The sequence below is a fragment of the Diospyros lotus genome, chromosome 8 (assembly GCF_014633365.1).
Source record: "Diospyros lotus cultivar Yz01 chromosome 8, ASM1463336v1, whole genome shotgun sequence".
Taxonomy (NCBI): Eukaryota; Viridiplantae; Streptophyta; class Magnoliopsida; order Ericales; family Ebenaceae; genus Diospyros; species Diospyros lotus.
The window spans coordinates 40,110,634-40,131,569 of record NC_068345.1 but is presented as its reverse complement, the minus strand read 5'-3'; the positions used below and the strand labels follow the sequence as shown (position 1 = coordinate 40,131,569).

The 20,936-nt window shown below is 34.6% G+C and overlaps 2 protein-coding genes across 4 annotated transcripts; both read right to left on the bottom strand.

The window, feature by feature from the left end:
- Nucleotides 1-296: 296 nt before the first annotated feature.
- Nucleotides 297-7,779, bottom strand: LOC127807683 (bifunctional riboflavin kinase/FMN phosphatase). 2 transcript variants are annotated; one of them, XM_052345721.1, is made up of 11 exons: nt 7,156-7,779; nt 5,551-5,671; nt 4,813-4,999; nt 4,074-4,204; nt 3,911-3,980; nt 3,749-3,814; nt 1,577-1,731; nt 1,395-1,490; nt 963-1,114; nt 812-895; nt 297-652 (listed from the first exon to the last, which is right to left on the bottom strand). In XM_052345721.1, the coding sequence occupies exons 2-11, from the start codon at nt 5,624-5,626 to the stop codon at nt 503-505; spliced, it is 1,167 nt and encodes a 388-aa protein (XP_052201681.1). In that variant the 5' UTR covers nt 5,627-5,671; nt 7,156-7,779; the 3' UTR covers nt 297-502. The 2 variants fall into 2 exon arrangements, with proteins under 2 accessions (XP_052201681.1, XP_052201680.1); XM_052345720.1 differs by having other exon boundaries at nt 7,269-7,779.
- Nucleotides 7,780-14,055: 6,276 nt separating this feature from the next.
- LOC127807144 (myosin-2-like) lies at nt 14,056-19,165 on the bottom strand. 2 transcript variants are annotated; one of them, XM_052344790.1, is made up of 7 exons: nt 19,051-19,165; nt 18,451-18,910; nt 16,706-16,844; nt 16,292-16,438; nt 16,099-16,214; nt 15,313-15,513; nt 14,056-14,964 (listed from the first exon to the last, which is right to left on the bottom strand). In XM_052344790.1, exons 2-7 carry the CDS (start codon nt 18,868-18,870, stop codon nt 14,500-14,502), a joined length of 1,488 nt encoding a protein of 495 aa, XP_052200750.1. In that variant the 5' UTR covers nt 18,871-18,910; nt 19,051-19,165; the 3' UTR covers nt 14,056-14,499. The 2 variants fall into 2 exon arrangements, with proteins under 2 accessions (XP_052200750.1, XP_052200751.1); XM_052344791.1 differs by having other exon boundaries at nt 18,451-18,875; nt 19,051-19,147.
- Nucleotides 19,166-20,936: the final 1,771 nt, after the last annotated feature.

Sequence of the window (20,936 nt, the reverse complement as noted above, 5' to 3'; positions counted from 1 at the left end):
ATTACAAGTACTTTAAAAGAAATTAATAAATACTTTTTTATAAAATTATTAACTACTTTCAAAATGTATAATTTTTAAAAAGAATTAATCATTAATTTCTTTTAAAAAATACTAATAATTTTCTAAATATCAAAATGCTATATTTTAAATAATATTATCATAGAATAATAATCACAATACAACAATATTTATATCTCGTGACAAAAATAAAGTAATTATATGGCACATTGATGAGACTAATATTACAAATTTACCTTCTAAATAACAATAATAATAGCAACTTAAATCAGACATCCTCTACCAACGTCATTTTGGTGGCTACTTTTACTTTTTCAGAATGTAATTTATGCATAAAGTATGCTATCGTCACACAACGTGTAGTGACAAAAATTCTCGTGGGATCTTTAGAGAATGACAATCACTTGTCATTTGATCGAATGAGAATAAACAAGTAAAAAAGAAAATCAGGTTTCCCAGAAGAAGAAGAAGAAGAAGAAGCTATCTATAGATGACTGTTATCCAAGTGGGAAGAGGCTTTCAGATGTGGGTCTTCCCTGTACTTGGCGTACAATGGAAGATCAAGTGCTTTCTCTGTAATTCGCCTGTCTTCATGAATCTTCTCTATCAATCCCTCAAGGGATGGGAAATTCGCCTGTCGTGTCAAAACCCATGAACCATAAGAAATTAAAGTTGGGTACCGTGGAAACAAGAATGTTTAAGAGGATAATAATTGTGAAGAATCATGATTTTTAGCTCGAAAATTGGACTGAGTAACACTGTCCAATTAAGAATAATCACTCTATTACTATACCTCTGGCCGGATGTACCCAACAATAACAAGGCGCAATTCCTCACCATAGAAATCCTCGTCAAAGTCATGAAGCAGCCATGGTTCCTGCAATATACATAAACTTAGCATGTAGAAGAGGAAAAAGGTTAACATTGACCCACATCGTACTCACTATGGTCTTCTCAGCATTGTTGAAGTAGGGATTCCAACCAATACTCATGACCATCTTGTAAAGGCCACGTGTCGACAATCCAGCCCAACCAAAATATACCCCAGAAGGGTACTCCAAAAGGTCAGTTGAATAGCCTTCAGTTGATAAATTAGCTGGCAGAACAAACCGGTCCAATTAGATTTAACTCGTTGGAAGTTAAGAGGAAAAACACAACAAAGATAATGCTATATTTTTTCCCAAAACTCAAAAGCGAAGCTGCAAACTTGCGTCATGATCAGCCACACAACATCATCCGAATGAATTAGACAGAGATATGACATGTAAGCAACAAGCAAAGAAGCATTGTAGTTTCACATGTATGACATACAAAACATGATATTCTCATCAAAATTCTAGCTTAGTTGAACCACAGGAAGTCAACAACGTTTGAACCTGTAGGAATGCCAAGCACCTTTGAGCCACGGCCAAATCCTTTAACAACAGGGCCCCCAATATACCAAGGTTCTAGTGGTAAAGTACCCTCTATCCCTACAAACACAGATGAATGAATTTCATAAATATGACTGATAACAACCAAACCCTACTTTGCATGAAAATTGTGATAAGAGGTTTACAGTCTTCAAATGCTGGCAGGCCCCATTTTTCTGGTCGCAAATCAAGAAGAGAGTTGACAACCTCATCTGCAGAGGTGTAAAGATGGGACTGCTTTGGAAGGGATGGAACAGCAATAACTTCCATTCTCGCAGCCTTTCCAGCCATTACTCCTGGTCTGAGATATCACAAAAAGCACTTCCAAATCTTAAACAATGGAAATGGTCTTCCAACGTGAAGAGAAGAATACTAAGCAAGTTAGGATGTAAAGGAAATTATAACTTAGATAAGGAATAAATGCATCATTTGCTTTGCGGCAGCAACCAGGCATTTTATTCAAGTGTGTATCATTTCATTAAGAGGATACACACTGAATATATAGATAGATGAAGTTGCACAACTATACCCAATCTTTGGAGCAATACCATTGTGACAAAAGAAAGAAGAATGCAAACAAATAACTAAAAAAGAAAGGTTAAGGCACATTGTTCATCATTGAATAGACGGACAATTGATAGGGCCTCACAGGTAACCCAAGCTTCAACATTTGTCAGGACCATTCTTTGCAATCATCCTTTTTTCAGACTGCTGTTCATATCAATTTCAGTTAATTCTCAAATAGGAGAACTCAACTAAGCAAGAAAACTGCCTCAAATCAACCTAATTTCCAAGCTTGCCTTGAACCCAATAAGCCAAAACTTGTTTGATCTTTTGATTGAACATTTTTGCTTTCAGACTGCTGCTCATATGTCAATAGCATGTTATGCTTTAAATAGATTTTGAGTTAGGATTTTAACTGAAAAGAGTTTGTATACTCAAAACAAATGCTGGTTTTATTAGGATTAAGCTTCTTAATGAAAGCTAACAACTTTATTGTGATCCATCAATATCCAGAACTTTGTGCTAAAATAAGAATATATCTCGCTCCCAAGTTGGAATTTATTTTTCATATATTCAGTTAACAAAGAATATACTAAGACCACAAAGAAGGAAATCCATATTAATATATCTTACTACTCTTGAAAACACATTATAAGTTCTCTCTCCAAATACTACATAAAAGCAAACAAAAGCTGTTGCTATTATTAATATACGAGATCTGACTACCATACCTACTGCAACATGAACAGGGACTTCTGAAATGGTCAGAGATTAAGCAGTCAAGAATCAAAGTAATTATGTGGCAAAGAAGGCAGTCACAGAAGCAGACAATCAAATCTAACAGAATCAATCACGCTCTTGAAGAAAAAATTTTAAACTTTTTTATCCTAGTTCTTTCCCCCTAGATAAAAAGATTCATATTTTTTACTAGCAAGGGTGATACCTGGTAGAATGGGTGTACCTGCCAAGAACATAATTTTCAAGAAGTCATGATTTGACTCACACCTGTTCTCCTCGACATGGTCAGAAAGATGCACGGCCCTTCAATTGGGGTCAGATGTACAACTATGTGTTATGGGCTCACATCCTAAAAACAATTACTGTCAGCTATTTTTGTTGGCCCAAGAGCTTGTATCTTTATGTGATATTCCATCTCTAACTGATGTGGGGCATAATATTGGCCCAACCCAATCACATGATGCGCCTTGTCATGCTTGGTCTGATTTTCTTAAGGATTTTTTTTTTGGGGGGGGGCGCATCATGGTCTGAGTCTCTGATGGGACCCACATTGATGATAGAGGAATGACTCACTTGAGTCTCCCATGGACCTGACAACTATAGGAATCACCTCAGGTTATATCCTGATAAAGAGCGACTACAGCCACCGCCTTCCTACCCTTTTTTATTTTTATTTATTTATTTTATTTTTATTTTTATTTTTTTTTTTTGGGGGGGGGGGGGGGGGCGAGTTTTTGGAACTTACAGGTCAATAGTACAAATGGCCTTAGAACAATGGATAATTCCCAGGTTTGTTTATTCAGTATCAATCCAAGAGCTTCACCAACAGGGCAATCTATGGCTTGAAATGGTATGATGTTTTCAACCCCTTCTTCACTAGAACTTAAAAGGTGAAGCACATTTTACAGGGAAAAAATAAACTCTCCAACAAAAAATCACAGGAAAAACTATGCATTCACAGCTTTGAAATACATTATGAGGGAGGATTTGTATGAAAGAAATGTCTTGTACACAAAAGCGGCAGGAAGACTTGCATAAAGAAGAGATCCAAATCAAAATGAATAAGAGTTCCTTACATTGAATCTTCAATAACTAGGCACTTTGAGGGATCACTATTTAGCCTTTTTGCAGCTTCAAGGAATCTTAAACAATAAAATGCTAAGGTTAGAATTTTAGGGAAACACAAGCACAAGTGTATCTTGGATACAAGATCAAACTCTCAAGAAGTTGAATCTCACATTTCAGGAGATGGCTTTCCTGCTGTCACTTCATCACCACCAACAATGACAGAGAAGGATTCTTTCCATCCTATGAATGGAAATAATGTGCATGCCAATTTTTTCATCAGCTTATTTTTTCATAGCTAGAGGAACAGGATTCAAAGTTCCAGACAAAACCTACCAGGATGATATGATATTTTTGTTTCAATGTTTTCCCTGGGAGAATTTGAAGCCAATGCCATTTGCACATTATGACCCCTCAAATGGTTGATCAATCGGTTTGCACCTGGAAGAGCTTTGATATTGCACCACCTATGACAATTATTGCAATAGCACATTTTGAAAATGAAAAATTCATATCTTCTTAATAACAAATTTGAAGAGCAAAACATGAAACAAGACAAAGAAGGAAATATTTATATATAAAGTAGTCCAGCAAGGCATTCAAAAATGACCCGAGTCAATCCAAGTGCTAAAGGACATTTGTAGCATGTCCAAAATATAAGATTAAATTTTCTATAGAAAATGAAAAAAAAATACTTTTATCTTCTTTAGCAACACAGCTCTGAAGATGGTAAGAGAAATAAAAGGAAGAAAAGCTTAAAGAAAGTAGCAAATTTGTTGGGTCTATTCAAGCATCTTCCTTATTCAACTTGATTTCAATTTCCACATGAGAAGTATCAATCAAATCAACCTAGAAAAAAATCTCAGGTCACTTCTACAGCTGAAACTCTTTTCCCATTGAAAATTTAAATCTCCAACCTTGATTTATGAGAGGGTTTATAAATTGAGTGCCTAATTGCATATCTTAGTTTATACAAGTAATATTATGACACAACTTGTAAGGCGTCTTAAGCATAAACATTTGATGCATAGTCCATATGGATAACGGAAATAAAGTTAAGTGCATGGTTTTTTACTGATTGGAGAACATTGGGTTAATTTCTGAAATAAATTCATCAATTGATAAGGGGAGCCCATAATCCTCCACAACTGCTGCTGCAGCTTCCAGGGGTGTCTTTCCTACTATTCTATGAGCTGTTCTTGCATCCCATTGCTTCTCATATTTAACCAAGTAAGCTCTTAAAATTTCACTTACAATGCCATCTGTCACAAAAAATTGAAAGTGGGCTATTAATGACAGCAAAACGTATGGAACAAGCACAAATTCATTATTTCATCAAATCTGCAGGAAAGGTGCAGAGGCTGTAACACGGTATATCACCGCATTTGAAATTGATTTGCTGAAATTTCTTTGTTTTCCCAGATCTTTTTCTCATTTTTATGACACTGTAATTAAATCTGGATTCTCAGATTTTCAAACAAAATAAGTTTTGAGTTCAGATTGGAATTTTGATTCAATTGCAGAAAAAGTAAGCCTACTTTTTTCTGGTTCTAAGACCAGTAGTTCTAGTTCAAATTGTTTCTCATTATTAAGAAACACAGTAAGGTTAAACTTCTGGAAGTTGTAAAAACGAAGGTACCATCAAATAACATTTACTAGCCTAAGTTTCAAACCCTAGAACCAACATGTTTATAGAGCAGTTCAAATATGTTGACCAGGCTTCCTTTTTAATTCTCTTTTTGAAGAAAATGCTCATATAAGGATAGAACCAGAGTATATTCAAATTTAAAATGAAAATATAGCATAAACTTACCCGTGTTAAGAAGCGTACCATCCAAATCGAGGATAATACATGACACTAACTTTTTCAAAGAATTTGCCATATGCATACAAGGTTTCTCAAGTTGAAACCAAGCTCAACTTGATAGATATATCTGAAATAGGAACAGTCAATTAGTTGACTCAGAGATGTTCAATAGCAGAAAGTAATATACAGACCTGAAAAGGAAGATTATTACAAAATTATCCAACAGAAAGGTTCATGTACTCTTTATTCAACTATAACATCCCTGATGTGGAACAAAGGGATAAGAGACAATTGACAGGAGAAGATGAGAAGAGGAAGAAGAAAAAGAAATATGAGAGCGAAGAGAGGGGGAGGAGGAGAAGAAGAAGAAGGAAAGGAAAAAAAAGGACAAAGAGAGTAGAGAAATGGCAAGAGAGAATGAGAGAATATAAATTCAGAATATTCAATACTCAATCAGAATATAAGGGGCTGTTGGAAAACAACCCTAGTTTTCTAAAATTTAATCCACAGAAAATTAAATATTAGAAAACTTGTTCAAATACAAAAATTTTACAAGCAGAAAATGAAGATTTGGGAAAACATAGTTCTCCAAAATTGAACTAAATTTGGAAAACCCTTAAAGGTGAGTTTTCCAAATTTTCCTTACAAATTTGGAGTTCTGGAAAGCCCGTTTCTCCACAAAATTTTCTTCAAATCATCTTCTCCTTCTCTAACGAGGTCCCCAAATTTCTCTCTTTTCTCAACATATTTTTCAATTTTCTAGATTGGAAATTAGTTTTTTTACTTACTAACAACGGAACGCATTTTTTTAATTTTCTATTGAAAATGAAAACTAGAGATCTTACAGAAAATTACATATAGAAAACATGGAAAACATTTTCAACAACCCTCAAGTATTCCTCTTGATTGTTCTCCTAATTATACAGAAAAATAAAAACACAATACAATCCTACTATAAATTTAATAACTAGAATTCTGAATACAACATATCAAGCCTTAATTCCACTGTGTGGGATCAGCAATTAGAATTCTAAATATCTAAAAATAAAATTAAAAATGAAGCCCCTCCTTTATTTTGGATATAAAATAAAATGGTGTCTGAACAATTGCTCTTTTCTCAAGGATTCTTAGCATCTTACTACAATCTTATATTTTCTAGCAGTGCAAATTCTTTGACTAATGAATTTCCAGAAGAAGGCCTTGCAGCAGGGTTTTTTTTTAGGATCGTTATTACAAGGTTTACCAGTTGTATGTTTAGTTCTATTATCAAACAATTAGGTAGGCTTTAGAACAAATAAATAAATGTAAATAAAACTAGTTCTATGAATTGGGAAACGGACTAGCAGCACCACATTGGAGAAATCAGGGCGGATTTCAAAACCACGAACAGATTATGATAAAAAAGACGCCGGTCGATTTGACCTATAGATCCAAAATACTTCCTCTGATGTTTGCAGGAAATCGCGTTCTAATTCAAGCCATTGCAAACAACACAGAGCACCAATATACATATGATAAAGTCAGATTATCACGAACCACAAAAAAAGGAGCAATCAAGTTGAGAAAACGTCAACAACGTAGACGCGTGCAGACAGAATGAACAAGTAATACCTCTTTAAAGCGAATGACACCGTCGATTAAAGCAAGTTCAATCGGAATAGCGCAGCAAGTGAGGGAAGCAGCAAAATAAGAGGTGAGATGGGGAAAAGGAATGTTCCTAATACCTTGAATTCCTCGTTTGCACGGATTTGCAGAAAGCCAAAAACTATTTCAATATTAGAAAGAAGGACTGAAACCGAAGCCAAAGCCAAAGCCAAAGCCGACTTTGTCTTCGTGTTCTTGCAGGATTAGGCGACGAGGAGAAGCTCCAAGCTCGGTTTGCTATATAAGTTCAAAATGAATGTGACGTAGAATGTAAGCTATAATATTCCATGGGCCCTCCAACGCGAGCAGAAATTGCTCGCGAGGCCAAAATATGGAGAGCCAATTTCTGGAACCCACTTCAAGAGTGCACCTTATCCGTCTTGTCTCTCGCCAAATATTTGTTAAGTTCCAAATTGCTCGCTACAGTTAATAGAGCAAAAATCAGGTTGCCCTCCTCGCCATCTCTCTCCCCCGCCCAACGGCGGCAAACGCATATCCGAATTTGGGAGAAGACAGCCGGCGATCAATAGTGGCGGCCGGAAAAGAACGAGCGTTACAAGTACGCGGGTAACCTCTGTGATACCCCGAGAGCCCAATGCCAGGTTTAAGAAATGACTATGAAAAAGTTAGTATATATATCAAAAATATTAAGGAATAAAATAACACTAACCGAATATTTTTGTAGTTAAATGTGAATAAATAACTCTCAAATTAAGTATGATTGAGCTAGGGTAGTTCAAGAATTTATGACTCTTAGAAAATTTGCATAGGCTCATCAGGGTAAATTGATTCGGTCATTTATATCGCTCAATGCGAGATGTTACAACCTACAAACACCAGATTTGGCTGCACCTCCAGCAACGGCGACTTCTTTTCTTGTGCAAAATCACCCTGGGTTTGTAATTCAATATATATTTTATATTTATGTCTGTATTGGGTGATTGCTATTTTGTCTATTTAATTATTAATTTGTGTATTTGATTATTTATTTTTTTATTATCTTAAAGTGTCCGAGTCTCGTCCGATTAATCCCTAAAGTCGACGACCTTCCCCCCTTGATGCACCCTCAAGTAAATCTGGATGTAGATACAATCTATGTAATATTCCAAAATTTTGAAAATGATAATAAATATCAATTTTGGTATTTGAGAATTTAAGGTATCAAGGTGATAATAATAATGATAAAAAAGATAATAATAATAATAATAACAAATGAATAAATTGAATTAACTTAATTAATTAATCAATATATATATATGTATGTATAGCTGCGTGGCCCCAAATATCCTACAGGGGCCATTTTTGTTCAAAACAGAGAATAAACAGAGGAGAGAGAGATCAGTGGGCCGAGAGATTGGGAGAGGGAGAGGGAGAGGGCTCGGCCAAGTGAGGGAGGAAGGGAGAGATCGAGAGGGAGCGATGGCCATGGAAGCTGGCCGAGCTTCACTCGGCCATGGCAGCCGAGCTCCGCAACTAAGTAAGGGAGGGAGAGACGCGAGGAATGCCAGTTGCAGCGGGTACGGTGGCCATGTATGGGTGCGGCAGCCATGGCCGACCCTGGAGTAAGGCGAGCGGCGGCTGTGCGCAGGGAAGAAGAAGAAGAGCAAGAAGAAAATGAAAGAAAAATAAGAAGAAGGAAAGGAAGGGAAAAGAAGAAGCAAGGTGCCCAGAAGCAGGGGCAGGCAAGAATAAGAAGAAAAATGAAGGAGAAGAAAGAAAATAAAAGGAAGAAGGAAAATAAATAAAAAATAAAGGGATTTTGGGATTATTTTGGCATGGAAAATGATCAGGTATGTGGGTAAAAATTAGTTGAAGTGTTATATGTTTAAATTATAAATTTTACGTGGTTATAATTAATTAATTTAAGTCTCGGTTGTATTAATTGCTAGGAAATATTTTAATTCGCATCGGGAGCAAAAGAAGCCGAAAGCAGCTGGTTTCAGGCAAGTTCTTAACCCTCTCTTCATGTTCTTCATTTCCTACGATAGTCTTCGTTATTTTTCATATTTTAATCCCTCTCTCACCGTGACTCGGTTCCACGCATTAATAATGATAATCCGCGTGGTAGCCACCATACGACTTTTATTTATTTAATGAGGTTATTGTTAATGGAAATAGTTAAACAGTGATATTTTTGTGTCTTTCATTACGTCCGTCATGGGGTCTTGTATCGCTCTGCTTCCCTTAGGAATGATGCCGAACCCATTGGGGCTAGGTTCTTATAAGAGTTGATCGTGGTTTAATGGGGTTATGTAAATAAATTGTTGTGAATGTGGAGATGGTTTTCTATGTATGAGAAGAGATGAGAACATGAATGTCATAATGGTGTCTATGTTGTTATGGATTAAGTGAGCGAAATGATGAGTTTAAGTAACTAAGTTTTATGTTGTCTATGTGTGTCTTAAGGGTATGGGGTACAAAGCCACTGACTGTCAACCATGGATCGTGGCAGTTGATGGCTGGATGTATGGGCACCAGTCATCGACCGTTACGATAAGCGTTAGACGGGCCAAAAGAGCTGGTACTACCAGATTCCCGCATTTGCTTGTGCATATCATGATGTGTGTGCTGCATAGGGATTGAGTTGCATTCACTTGGGGACATGCTTTGTGTGTGGTGGGATACGTGAGCATCTGCATAACCCAGTTGGTCTAAAAGCTAACTTGGGTTCTTTAGGTGAACCGGTGCATTTAGAAGCATGTTGCATGTGTGAATTCTTATGTGTGGGCGTAGCATGGCCTAATGCTTGATTTATGAGGGCCTTGTCATCACGTTTATATTACAAAAGCCATTGCATTTCTTATTTGTTGCACTGCATGGTGAGAATGTGCGATTTTAAATGTTGAGTATGGGTGATGGAGGTGGCCACGGTAAGACCGGGGGTTAGAGTCCCATGGCGGCGTGGTCCATGACAAGACCGGGGGTTAGAATCCCACGGCAACGAAATGATAAGACGATAATGATAGGGAAATGGAATGGTAGCGTATGGGAGGCTACCAACAGGTATGTATGTGAGACTTGGGTGTCAATGTGTGTTTAATATGGGCCCCAATGACCATTTATGTGAAGTTTATTATATGTTTATGCATTTGAAAATAAGGCAAATATTGGGCATGGCATGAATTGCATGGAGTATCATGGGAAGAGTCCAATCTTAAACCTATAGCATTCCTTTCATAAGCTTGCTGAGTCTTGCGACTCACGTTTGCTTTACATCATTTCAGGTAAGAGAGTATCCCAAGACCGTAGGTGCGTTCAGCGGGGTTTTGGTCCAGCCCGTCGTGTCATGATAGCAAGTGCAAAGCTTTCCCGAACCTAGGTCATGAGTGTTATTGTGAGATGTTTTAAAATTTTGAGTTAGATATATGTTATGTAAGCTCAAGTGGGCCCAAGTGATGAATGATTTTGTAAAGACGATTATGTGATGTGCTATGATAAAAAGATTGTGATTTTAGTAAGAGTGTAATTATGTTATTGTTCGATATCATTTTAGTAATGACCATCTCACAGATCCTCTATCAGCAGTAAGGGCTCCGGGAGGCGGGCCGTTACAACCTATGTACACTCAGAGTTGACTCTTAGTATGTTCGCACCCCTTTGTATCAACCGTTTCAACATTTTCACGTTATCTCCCTAGCAGTACTCAACTTTTTCAAGACGTCACTGAGATTCAAACTCCCAACTCTCACATTAACCTTCTCATGTTTTGCCGTTGCACTATCCCCGTAAGGGCTGTGCATTTGATTATTAATTTTATATATGTGTATCTGATTATTTTATATATATATATATATATATATTTGATTATTTTGTATATTAAGTGTTCAAAGTTAATCTCATGTTTAGATTAAATGAATTCGCAATTCAAAATGTAATCAATTATCTAAATTAAGGTACGTTTGATTACAAGCATATAATTTGTATGGAAATAAAATATTTTATAAGCAATTGAATTGTTTATAATTAAATTTCAAGAAAAATGTTAATTGAAGATGTTTGATTGACTTAATTTTTTTAGCTATAAATTGTTATACTTTTCTAACTTTTGATATTTTATTATCATTATTTTTCATATAAATAATTATATGCACACATAGAGATAATCAATAATCAAGTATACAAATCAATAATGAACTATATATAATAATCAAATATATACATATTCAAAAAATAAATTAAATATACATGCACTAAATATTTAAAAAATAAATAAAATATACACCCATGAGAAATCTGCCACAACCGCCATGGCCATAGCCGCCATCACTGCTCGCCCATGGTGGGTGGGTTTTTCCATTTCCATGAAAAATTAAATTTAAACCCCTATGAGAAAACTAATTGCAACAAAAGTGAAAAAAGAGAATCATGTGACCATAAATTATAAAATATTTTTCATGAAAAATTTGATCAATCAAACACCTCAAAAGCTACAATTTGGATGAAAAGTGACAAATTTTCACGAAAAAAAATGTCAATCAAACTAACCCTTAAAGATAAATATGTTAAATATATTTATAATTTTTGTTTATACAAAATTATACACTAGTGAATTATCTCACTGTACGACCATCGGATCTAGCGATAACCATGACAGCAGCAATAGGAAGGCTTTTCCTTCGACGATGAGCAGATCGAGCACAAAGATGAGTTTGTGATTTGGGGGATTTTTGTACTTAACGAGTGATATTGTGTATTTATATATTTGATTATTAATTTGGTGTATGTGTGTATTTGATTATTAATTTTGTATGTGTGAAAATTATAGGTAAAGTCAAATAAATAAAATTGATGTTTATTAACAAATAAATTAAATATGAAGTAAAATAGAAAGGAGAAGGGGGAATATGGTTTGAACAATCACAAATTTTTAGATAAAATTAAAATAAAAAATAAATTATTTTTAATATAATAGGGAGTTGTGTTACAGTCAGCCTTACACGTAATAACAAATAATAAATTATTGTGCCCATAGCTCGTAGAAACATCATGAAATTCACGTAATGTAATTAAATAAAAACATATATTAACCTATTAGAACTTATGCTCTTAAAAGTAAAAGAGATTATGATTGATGACAAAAATAACCATAATTTGATTTATCCCCCTACCCTGACCTTGATGATATATGTAAAATATAATAGTAATTTTTTTTTTTTTATCTCTAACTTAAAATTTTTATTTTTTCTATAATTTATTTTTAAAATTTATTTGAATACATTATGAAATTTTTGCTTATTTTTAGATTGAATAACTTTATATTAAAATTATATTTAAAAAAAACCTTTACATTTTTTTATTTACACATTTTCATTTTGTATTTTTTTTTAAATTGACGTCTCAATTCGTATCTTATCCTTCCCCATTTGTGTTACTGCACAACCTAAGTGCATGGTAAAAGTTCTTTATTTTCATATAATTTTGGCGCCTATATTTTTACCTTTTTTTTGTGTAGTGATTTGAACTTTTTGTTATTTCAATTACACTGTTTTACTTGTATTTTTAATCAATTTAACCCTTGTACTTTGACCTTTTTTTTATGGCAATCTGGACTTTTTATTATTTATATTACATCCATAAACCTATATTTTTTTTGTCAATTAAACCCATGGTAGTGTGACGTGTACTTTGTCATTTTATTTTACTTTTTTTACATATAAAAGTACAGATGTTAAATTGACTAAAAAATACCGATCAAATGGTGTAATTGGAACAACGAAAATTTTTTATTACCAAGTGAAAAAAATATTAAAATATATGAATTAAATTGCTCAAAAATTAAGTTTAAATGTGTAATCAAAATAACAAAAAATTTGAATAACTACACAAAAAAAAAAGATACAAATCCTTGAAAAAAAAATATGAATTTAGCTTATTTTCATATGTTCATATTTTATTTTTAAATTATTTATAATAGTATTTTCACTACTTATACTCATCAACAACAACATATTCAGCCTTTATCTCACTATGTGGGGTCGGCTACATAAATTCTAGACTTTCATATATTTATGTCTTTTGTCATATATTCATTTAGATCTATACACTTCATATCAAATTTTAATGTCTCTCCCAAAGTCTTATTGGATCTGTCTCTACTTTTTTTTTTTTTACTAATTGTTCAATTTCATCAACTTTTCTCACAGGAGTGTCTCTTAGTCTCATTCTCACATGTCCAAACCATCTTAGTCTAGTCTCTCTCATATTCTCCTCGATTTGCACTACTCCTACTTTATTACAAATAATTTCATTTCTAATTTTATCCTTTTTTGTATGGCCGCACATCCATCTTAACATTATCATCTTTGCTACACTCGTCTTTTACTCATACTGTTGGTCAGCGGACGATGGGTGGCAAGAGATGGACGGCAACAAGATTATATACGTGATAGCATGAAATTATAAGAAAAATGTAAAGATTGAAAACATAAAATCTTCCTATTCTACTCATTTCATAGAATAGGAAGATTTTTCATTCAATAGGGAACGAAAGTCTTTTCATCAATTTAAAAAAAAAAATATTTCATAGGAATGAATCATCTCACTTATTCATAGTAATTAAATATTTTTGTTATGAAACTCCATTCTTATTCATATTATATCGATCTCTATTTTGCTCAATTAAACACGACTTAACACATGAAAATGAAAATCACTAACAAACGCAACTTAAATTTTAAATGTTAGATCAAGTCAACCCATATTCAATTCCACCCGGGTTTTTATTTGTGGATACGTATTTGTACAATTTTGCAAGTTTACAAGATTATGCCCTTCAATCCATACTCGCTGCCAATAGGCTTTACCATATCTTTTAAAATTAGAACGATAATTATCGTATATTTTCCTATCATTTTATTAGATATAGTTATGGATGCTGCGATTCTCGAAGAACTAATCTGAAGGAACGTTGAAGTGCTTTTACAATAAACCGTCCGAGAATGGATCTCAGTGTCACAGCGGAATTGTACAAAGAGAGAGACGTTGCTCTTCTAAGGCTCCCTAATTATTTTACATGCTCTGTGAGTACATACATCCGTGCTTTCTCTTCCCCCACAAAGCAACTTACATTGCTGGCAAATCGCCGATACCTCCCCTTCCCTTCTTCCATTGTTCTCACAGTAGAAATACGAATTAAGGCAAGAACATATAATAGAAGAGATACAGTAGGCTGGTGAGAACAGCTCAGAAACCTGTCATCCCTTTGTCCTGCCGATAAACTAGATCTACGCGTGTCTATTCCCCACAGAAATTTCGCATGCAGGGGGCCTGCGAAATGCCAAGAGAGTAGCTTTAGCTCCCGAGTGCATTCATTCATCTTCCCCACCATTTTCTGCGATTTTTCTTCGTCTCAGAATTGTCAAGATCATGTAGCTTTTCCTTTGTCTCCTTCAATCGAATTCTATAGTCTTTCTTCCATGCTTCAAACTTGAGCTTCAGCTTTCTGAATCCATCATTGGGCCTCATGCTCGTGCTGGAAGTTAAATGAACTGATTTCAGTTTGTCACCAGTGCGGGGATTGTTGCAAAACACCTTTTTACGCTCCTGCTCAGTGAGTTCAGTAGTCTCGTTATCTAGTCTGCAGTTTGTTTGTTGTGGTTCAGCATCACAAAGCAAATTTGAGATATCTGATGCAGTTATTCTATCAGTAGCACGTGCTCCCAAGGGCGATGTATCGTCAGCACCATAACAATGATATATTGGAAAAGGATCAAGTTTTCCCGAATAATCTGTGGTGCATCCAGTAAGAAGAGTCTTCCTGGCTGCTGCTAGGCTCATCTGCAGAAATGTTGGAACAGTTGGTCATTGCAGAAAATGAGAAATTTTCCTGGGAGCACCACCTATATGGATATATATGCACTAAACAACATCCAAGATGGCATTGGAGTAGGGGTAGCAACATGAGTTTATACCCGCAGCTAAGAAATTTCGGCAATACTTAGTGCAGAAAGAAGTTGGGATTTACTATTTTAAACAGAAGATAGCCCTCAGGCAAGGTCATTGACACGGCATATTATCAAAATGAAAACCTCTTTCATTTTGTAACGTTTACAGTTTGTACATTGAATCTGTTACCAGTCGCTGAATATTATAAACGGAGGAGAAGAAAGAACAAGGAGAACTCACTTGCAAGGATGTTAACTGATCTTGCCACAACTTCTCCATGGACTTCATCTTTTCATCATACTGTAGCCACTTTTTGTCATATTGCTGAAGTTGTAGCCGCAAAGCAGCATTTTCCACCTCCTTTTGCCCCAGTTCTGTCTCCATCCTACGGATCCGGCCTTGAAGGTCAGCAATAGCAGCAGGTGAAACCTGAACAAAGTCCTGCCCAAGAAAATTACCAGAAACTATGAAATTTATTGTAGAAAATACACGAAAATGAAAATCAGTCTATTGACAACTTTCTCATAGCTCATGTAAATTTTCTTTAGTAATTTTTCCTCTGAATCTTGATATATATCTGAAATCAACTTCTTAGGCTCAAGAGAAGAACAAAATATGACTTCGACCTCACAAATAACTAAATTTGAGAATCAAAGAAAATCTGCAGTATTTAGCCAATAACATTTAATTTACAGCCCCCATTTCCTCCTGTTCATCAAGAATAATCACTTTGATGTGGAAGTAAAAAACCATTATCTCTGAAGATGTGAAACATGCATTCCTCATTGACAAAATCAAGAAATAAGAGAAACAAGAGAAGATAGAATGCAAACAGCAAACTCATCAAGGAATACATGCACTCGCGCAAGCTCAGGTAATGTGCTTATAGAAAAATGTCCAACTAATTTAGATTAATTTACACTCGGGTTAATGTGCAATATATTCTCCTCTTCACATTCCATTCATCCTAAGTGTCGGAGCAGAAATGCTTTGTATCACACATATGGTCTAATCTAAACATTGTACCTTCCTTTCTAGATTCCTCCAGTCTGGTTTTCTTATATCTTCCCCAGGATCTGTGCCAAGCAATCTGAAGTTTCCATTACATTGAATGCTTCTTTGACTCAACCACCCACGAATTGCTGCAAATAATAAGAGACTGTAAGTTTAACATGTGATTGGACAGCCACAGCATTATGTTCAAAATTCTAATATTTACCAGATTGCAAAGATATAACCGCTCGCTGCCTTCTTTGCATTGTTCTCCACTCAATCCACCTTTTTGTATGCTGCTGTATCACAATAACTGCTATAGACCTTCTAGTCAATATCTGATAGTCCTTTCTAGCCTTTTCACCACGTACAACTAGAGATGAGTAAATTCAAATGAGAGTTCAGAAACAAAGAGTACCATCTTAAATCACTAATTGTGTAAAGTTGTTACTTTTTGAGCTTGTGGTTTAATAAGATTGGTTAAATTTCAACAGAAAAATTGCCAGGAGCAAAATCAGAAGGGTTTGAGCTTTAATTATTTCAGGAACAGTTAATCATCCTCAATCCCCAGAAAACAGGGAAAAGAAATGGCAGCAATTGCCTCACTATATATATAATACTTTCAGTGGCAGCACATTACATGCTTGCAGTGTAGTTATTCCACTTTTAAGCTCGAGATAGTAACAGCGAGCTTGGTGACCACGAAAATATCTCTGAATCTCCACTATCTCCTTCATGACTCTTTCTCTCGAATCATCCATGACATCGAATAAATAAATCTAGAGATAACAAAACATCAAACATCAGTTGAAAAAAGGGAGTATTATACAGAATCTGAATTTAGAATAGAAACAGATTAAAAATATTTCAAACATATGGACTAAACATGATGTTTGGTGATTTCTACTGCTGAGAAACAAAGTGACCATCGTCATTACTTAAAAAGACTGGTTCAGGCCATCAGTATGAAATTTAATTGACAAATAAACAAGTATATAGAAAGAAACTGCCTATACAAAATAATAGGCAGGAAAATGAAAGTTCCAGCTACATAGAGACAAGAGAAAGATGATCTTTACAAAACTGCACAACCTAGATGAAACAAAAAAGAGTATCTACTTTCAACCACAAAGTTAAATGAGATAAAAATGTAAGCCTTCAAAAAAAAAAAAAAAGACAGACTCTGTTCCTTTTCAAATGCTCTCCTATTTCTTTCAACCAGATGGCCCACCACAAATGAAAAGGAATCAATGAACAAACCGAGCTCCGATAGCCAGGCAATTCCCCAAAAATATAGAAGTCCGCAACATTAAGCCTTGTCATGGTTGAGGTTTATATAGCTTTTCCATGAATTGACTAGCCATTCCAATTGCAAATGCAATATTAAGCCTTGTCATAGTTACATAGATTAAACTACCTACTTGTTGACAATACATAGTTGCATCTTTCAAGTCTTTGCCTTCTCCATAACGATGGTCATAGATTTTCATTCTAGCATGGTAAAGTTTCTCCAGGAGATCCTTTGCTCTCTATACATGCCTATTTTCCATGGGTCCTCACTTTAGCCATAAATTTCTTACAATATTGGCTCCTAATCATTTTTACCATTCAATGACATTGCTTCCCAAGGTTGTTTTGTAACTTATCATCAATTTATTTCGTATCTAGAATAACAACTGCTTGCAATGATTTCTAGCATGATATTTTGTCAAATACCACATTCCTTGACACAAAACATCTACTGATTGTAGGATGACAAAATCTCCATCCTTCCCTCGTGTTTTTTTTCCCAGTAAGTACATCCTTTCCTCTTGTTATCATAGCCAACAAGCATGAAATGAATTGCCTCCTTATCAAACTTACTTCATAGATGAAATATGCATATGGTATCTCATTTTTCTAACAAATTAATTTTTCTAGAAAACCTCCCTCTTTTCTAGAAAATGATGACCTATGCAATCCGTGTAGTTGACCCCATCTAGTGGGATTAAGGTCTGATATTGTTCTAGAAAATCATATTGTTTTTGTTGTTGTAGTTGTGTACAATTGGATTGCTTCAATTGAGTGCCTGTAGCTTGAAATCCCGTCACATCTAAAGATGTGAAAGTGAAATGAACAAGCTAGTGAGCGACTCCCAGATGATATCTCATTTGCAGCTATGAAATCCTTCTGTAGTTTCTGCTAAGATAAACTGCATTTCCTAAAGTAAAGACCACACAATCCAAACACCGTGTAACTAAGAACTGGAACAAAATAATTACGAGCATATATACTGAATAATATTTTCATAATCAATAATTAAGAAATTTTTATATTCACCCGTTTCTTCAGGATTTTGAAACTGAATCATAAACAAATTTTGTTCTGAATCAAATATTGATTTACCTTATTCAGAACAAAACTAAAATTGTTGCCACACTTGCATTCCTTGGTGGATCCAGGGGAAAGATTGGATATTGGCACGCAGGCTGTAGTATCATCGCCTTCCACGGAACTCTGTTTGTAAGGTAACTCAACGAAGGCCCCCCTCTTCGTCCTTTTCCTGTCAATCTCAAACAACCCGAATCCTAGTTTTGCTCTCATGTCTTCCTCCTCTTTCGCCTCGTTTTCTTTTGGATATTCCCTCAAACAGTTTCTCTGGCTCTGCAACCTCACCGGCAGCCCTCTTCTGGCCGGCGGTAACCGAGCCTTCGACAACGGCCGAACCGGCAACGCCGGAGGCACATCGCTCGGCTGCTCGTCCCTCCGCTGGATAGATTCCAGCATAAGCTCCAACGAACTCCGAGTGCTCGCCGAACACATCATTACCTCTGCCACGGACAAGAATTAAGATGACTCTTAAGACCTAGAAAATGAATTGGCCAAAGACAATCAGGAGATCCATTTCTGTGTCTTATAAAACAAACAAAAACGTTAAACACACACAGAGAATTCCAGTGCTGCAGAAACTGACGAATTGGAAACTTGGGAATTGCTTGTGCTTACCGGAACCTCTTATTACGGATCTCGTGCCAAGAGCAGAAGTTCCTCTGACGAAAAGAGTTTGCTTCGCTTTTGCTTTATCAGGAATTCAAACTCCCTAGATTGGTCCCCTTTTTTTATTCATTCTTAGAAGGCAACCGTTGTAAGGTCCCGGGTGGAAATTTGGCTCCTTTGGCAGGGACATAATAGGGATTTTGACAGGAATAATAATTTTTCGTCCAACAGTTTGGATCCATATCCTTACCCTTGCTTGATCACCCACTCACCCCTTTTCCCTGCTTGGTTGGACCAGACCTCCTCACCAAAAATGTCCTTTTGACAGTTAATAAAATAATTAAATTAAATATCGATTTGTATTACAGATTAGATTAACTAAAAAAATAACACGTTTGATCACCTAATTTACTAACCAACCTTATTTTGGGACAATTGATCTTTAATTACCTTAATTTTACTATATTTAGTTGTATGTTCACTACTTAATATAACACTCCTTGTTTATTTAGATTGAGAATCAATCCTTATTATGAATTTTTTCATTGAATTCTTAAATTTTAATTAATTGTTTAAAATTAAGGGTAATGTTAATTAACCGTATAAATTCTTATTTTTATTTAGATATTTCATTTTTTTTATTTCAATTACACTCAAATAATTATATTTTTAAGTTAATTTAATATTTATACCTTAACGTGTAAAAAAAAGAGTTAAATTATCTTATTTCACTTTATATATTAAAATATATAAATTAAATTATCTAAAAAATATAAATATATTAGTGTAATCGAAATAATAAAAAATTCAAGTTATTGCATGAAAAAGTCCAAGTAAATGAGTTAAATTAATTCGAAATATATATCTAAAGGTGTTATTAAAATAATAAAAAAATTGAATAATCACAAAAGAAAAAAAGGTTAAAATTTAGGGGCAACACATAAGTTTGGGCTAGAAATGACATTTTCAATTTAAATATGATGAGCCATGTGTGTTCTATTCATTGCATATGATTGTAAGGTAGACGAGCTGCATACATACATGCATAGGCAGGCAGATGGGGATGATGAATGAATGGAGATTGGAACAATGACGAACATATTTAATGTCGTGTATGTTAGGGGCTTTGAGAGCATGCATGGTGGGAGTAATCATGAAGAACTCATATTATAATAATAATAATCTCACTTTATAAGCCTGTAATCATTTGCTAGTTTAATAAAATCAACTAACTTTTGCACCTCTAATGCTGCACAATAACGTAATAATTTACCATGAATGATTGACGTCAATTGGCGTCAATTATACACAAACTTAATTTTTTTTATTATTTTAATTACTACATATTTAAATTTATATTTTTAACTTAATTTAACTCCTTTTTTTTTTTTTTATCTTTGTCACCTTACCTTATTCTTTTTTTTGTTATACACACTATAATATATAAATTAAATTAATTTTAAAATGTTCTCAGAGATAACCTGATGGTCCTAACGATCCCATTTAGAGTCTATTCCATCATGATTTGAGTATTGTTATGAGATTGAAATCGAGAGATTAAATTAACGCTAAATATATATCACGGTATCAATTAATATTGTATGCGTATTATGTTAAATACTCGTAATTTATTAAATCATCTATTAATTTATTTACGGATGGAGACTCGACTTATGTAAGAAATAATACCTCAACAACTAATAATATTTGTCACGGTAGCGTGATTTATTTCACTGATTTTTGGGGATAAATTTAATTGTTATTTTATTAAACTTTTAAAAAACAATTAATATCAGGTCGGTAACTTGGACTTAATTAACATAAAATACGATCAGTGATGATAATTTAAAGCAAATAAGTTGTGTAACACTGTAGTCTGTAAACTATTATAAAAC

What these genes read in the sequence shown, in the direction of transcription:
- LOC127807683 (XM_052345721.1), bottom strand. Translation starts at nt 5,626, where the DNA reads ATGCATATGGCAAATTCTTTGAAAAAGTTAGTGTCATGTATTATCCTC. An exon ending in CCTGCCAGCATTTGAAGACT is followed by an intron (nt 1,491 to 1,576) that starts GTAAACCTCTTA and finishes CTGTGTTTGTAG; the next exon opens with GGATAGAGGGTACTTTACCA. An exon ending in GGTGCTTGGCATTCCTACAG is followed by an intron (nt 1,115 to 1,394) that starts GTTCAAACGTTG and finishes TTGTTCTGCCAG; the next exon opens with CTAATTTATCAACTGAAGGC.
- LOC127807144 (XM_052344790.1), bottom strand. Translation starts at nt 18,870, where the DNA reads ATGATGTGTTCGGCGAGCACTCGGAGTTCGTTGGAGCTTATGCTGGAA. An exon ending in TTAGTTTTGTTCTGAATAAG is followed by an intron (nt 16,845 to 18,450) that starts GTAAATCAATAT and finishes TGTTATCTCTAG; the next exon opens with ATTTATTTATTCGATGTCAT. An exon ending in GGAGGAATCTAGAAAGGAAG is followed by an intron (nt 15,514 to 16,098) that starts GTACAATGTTTA and finishes TTTCTTGGGCAG; the next exon opens with GACTTTGTTCAGGTTTCACC.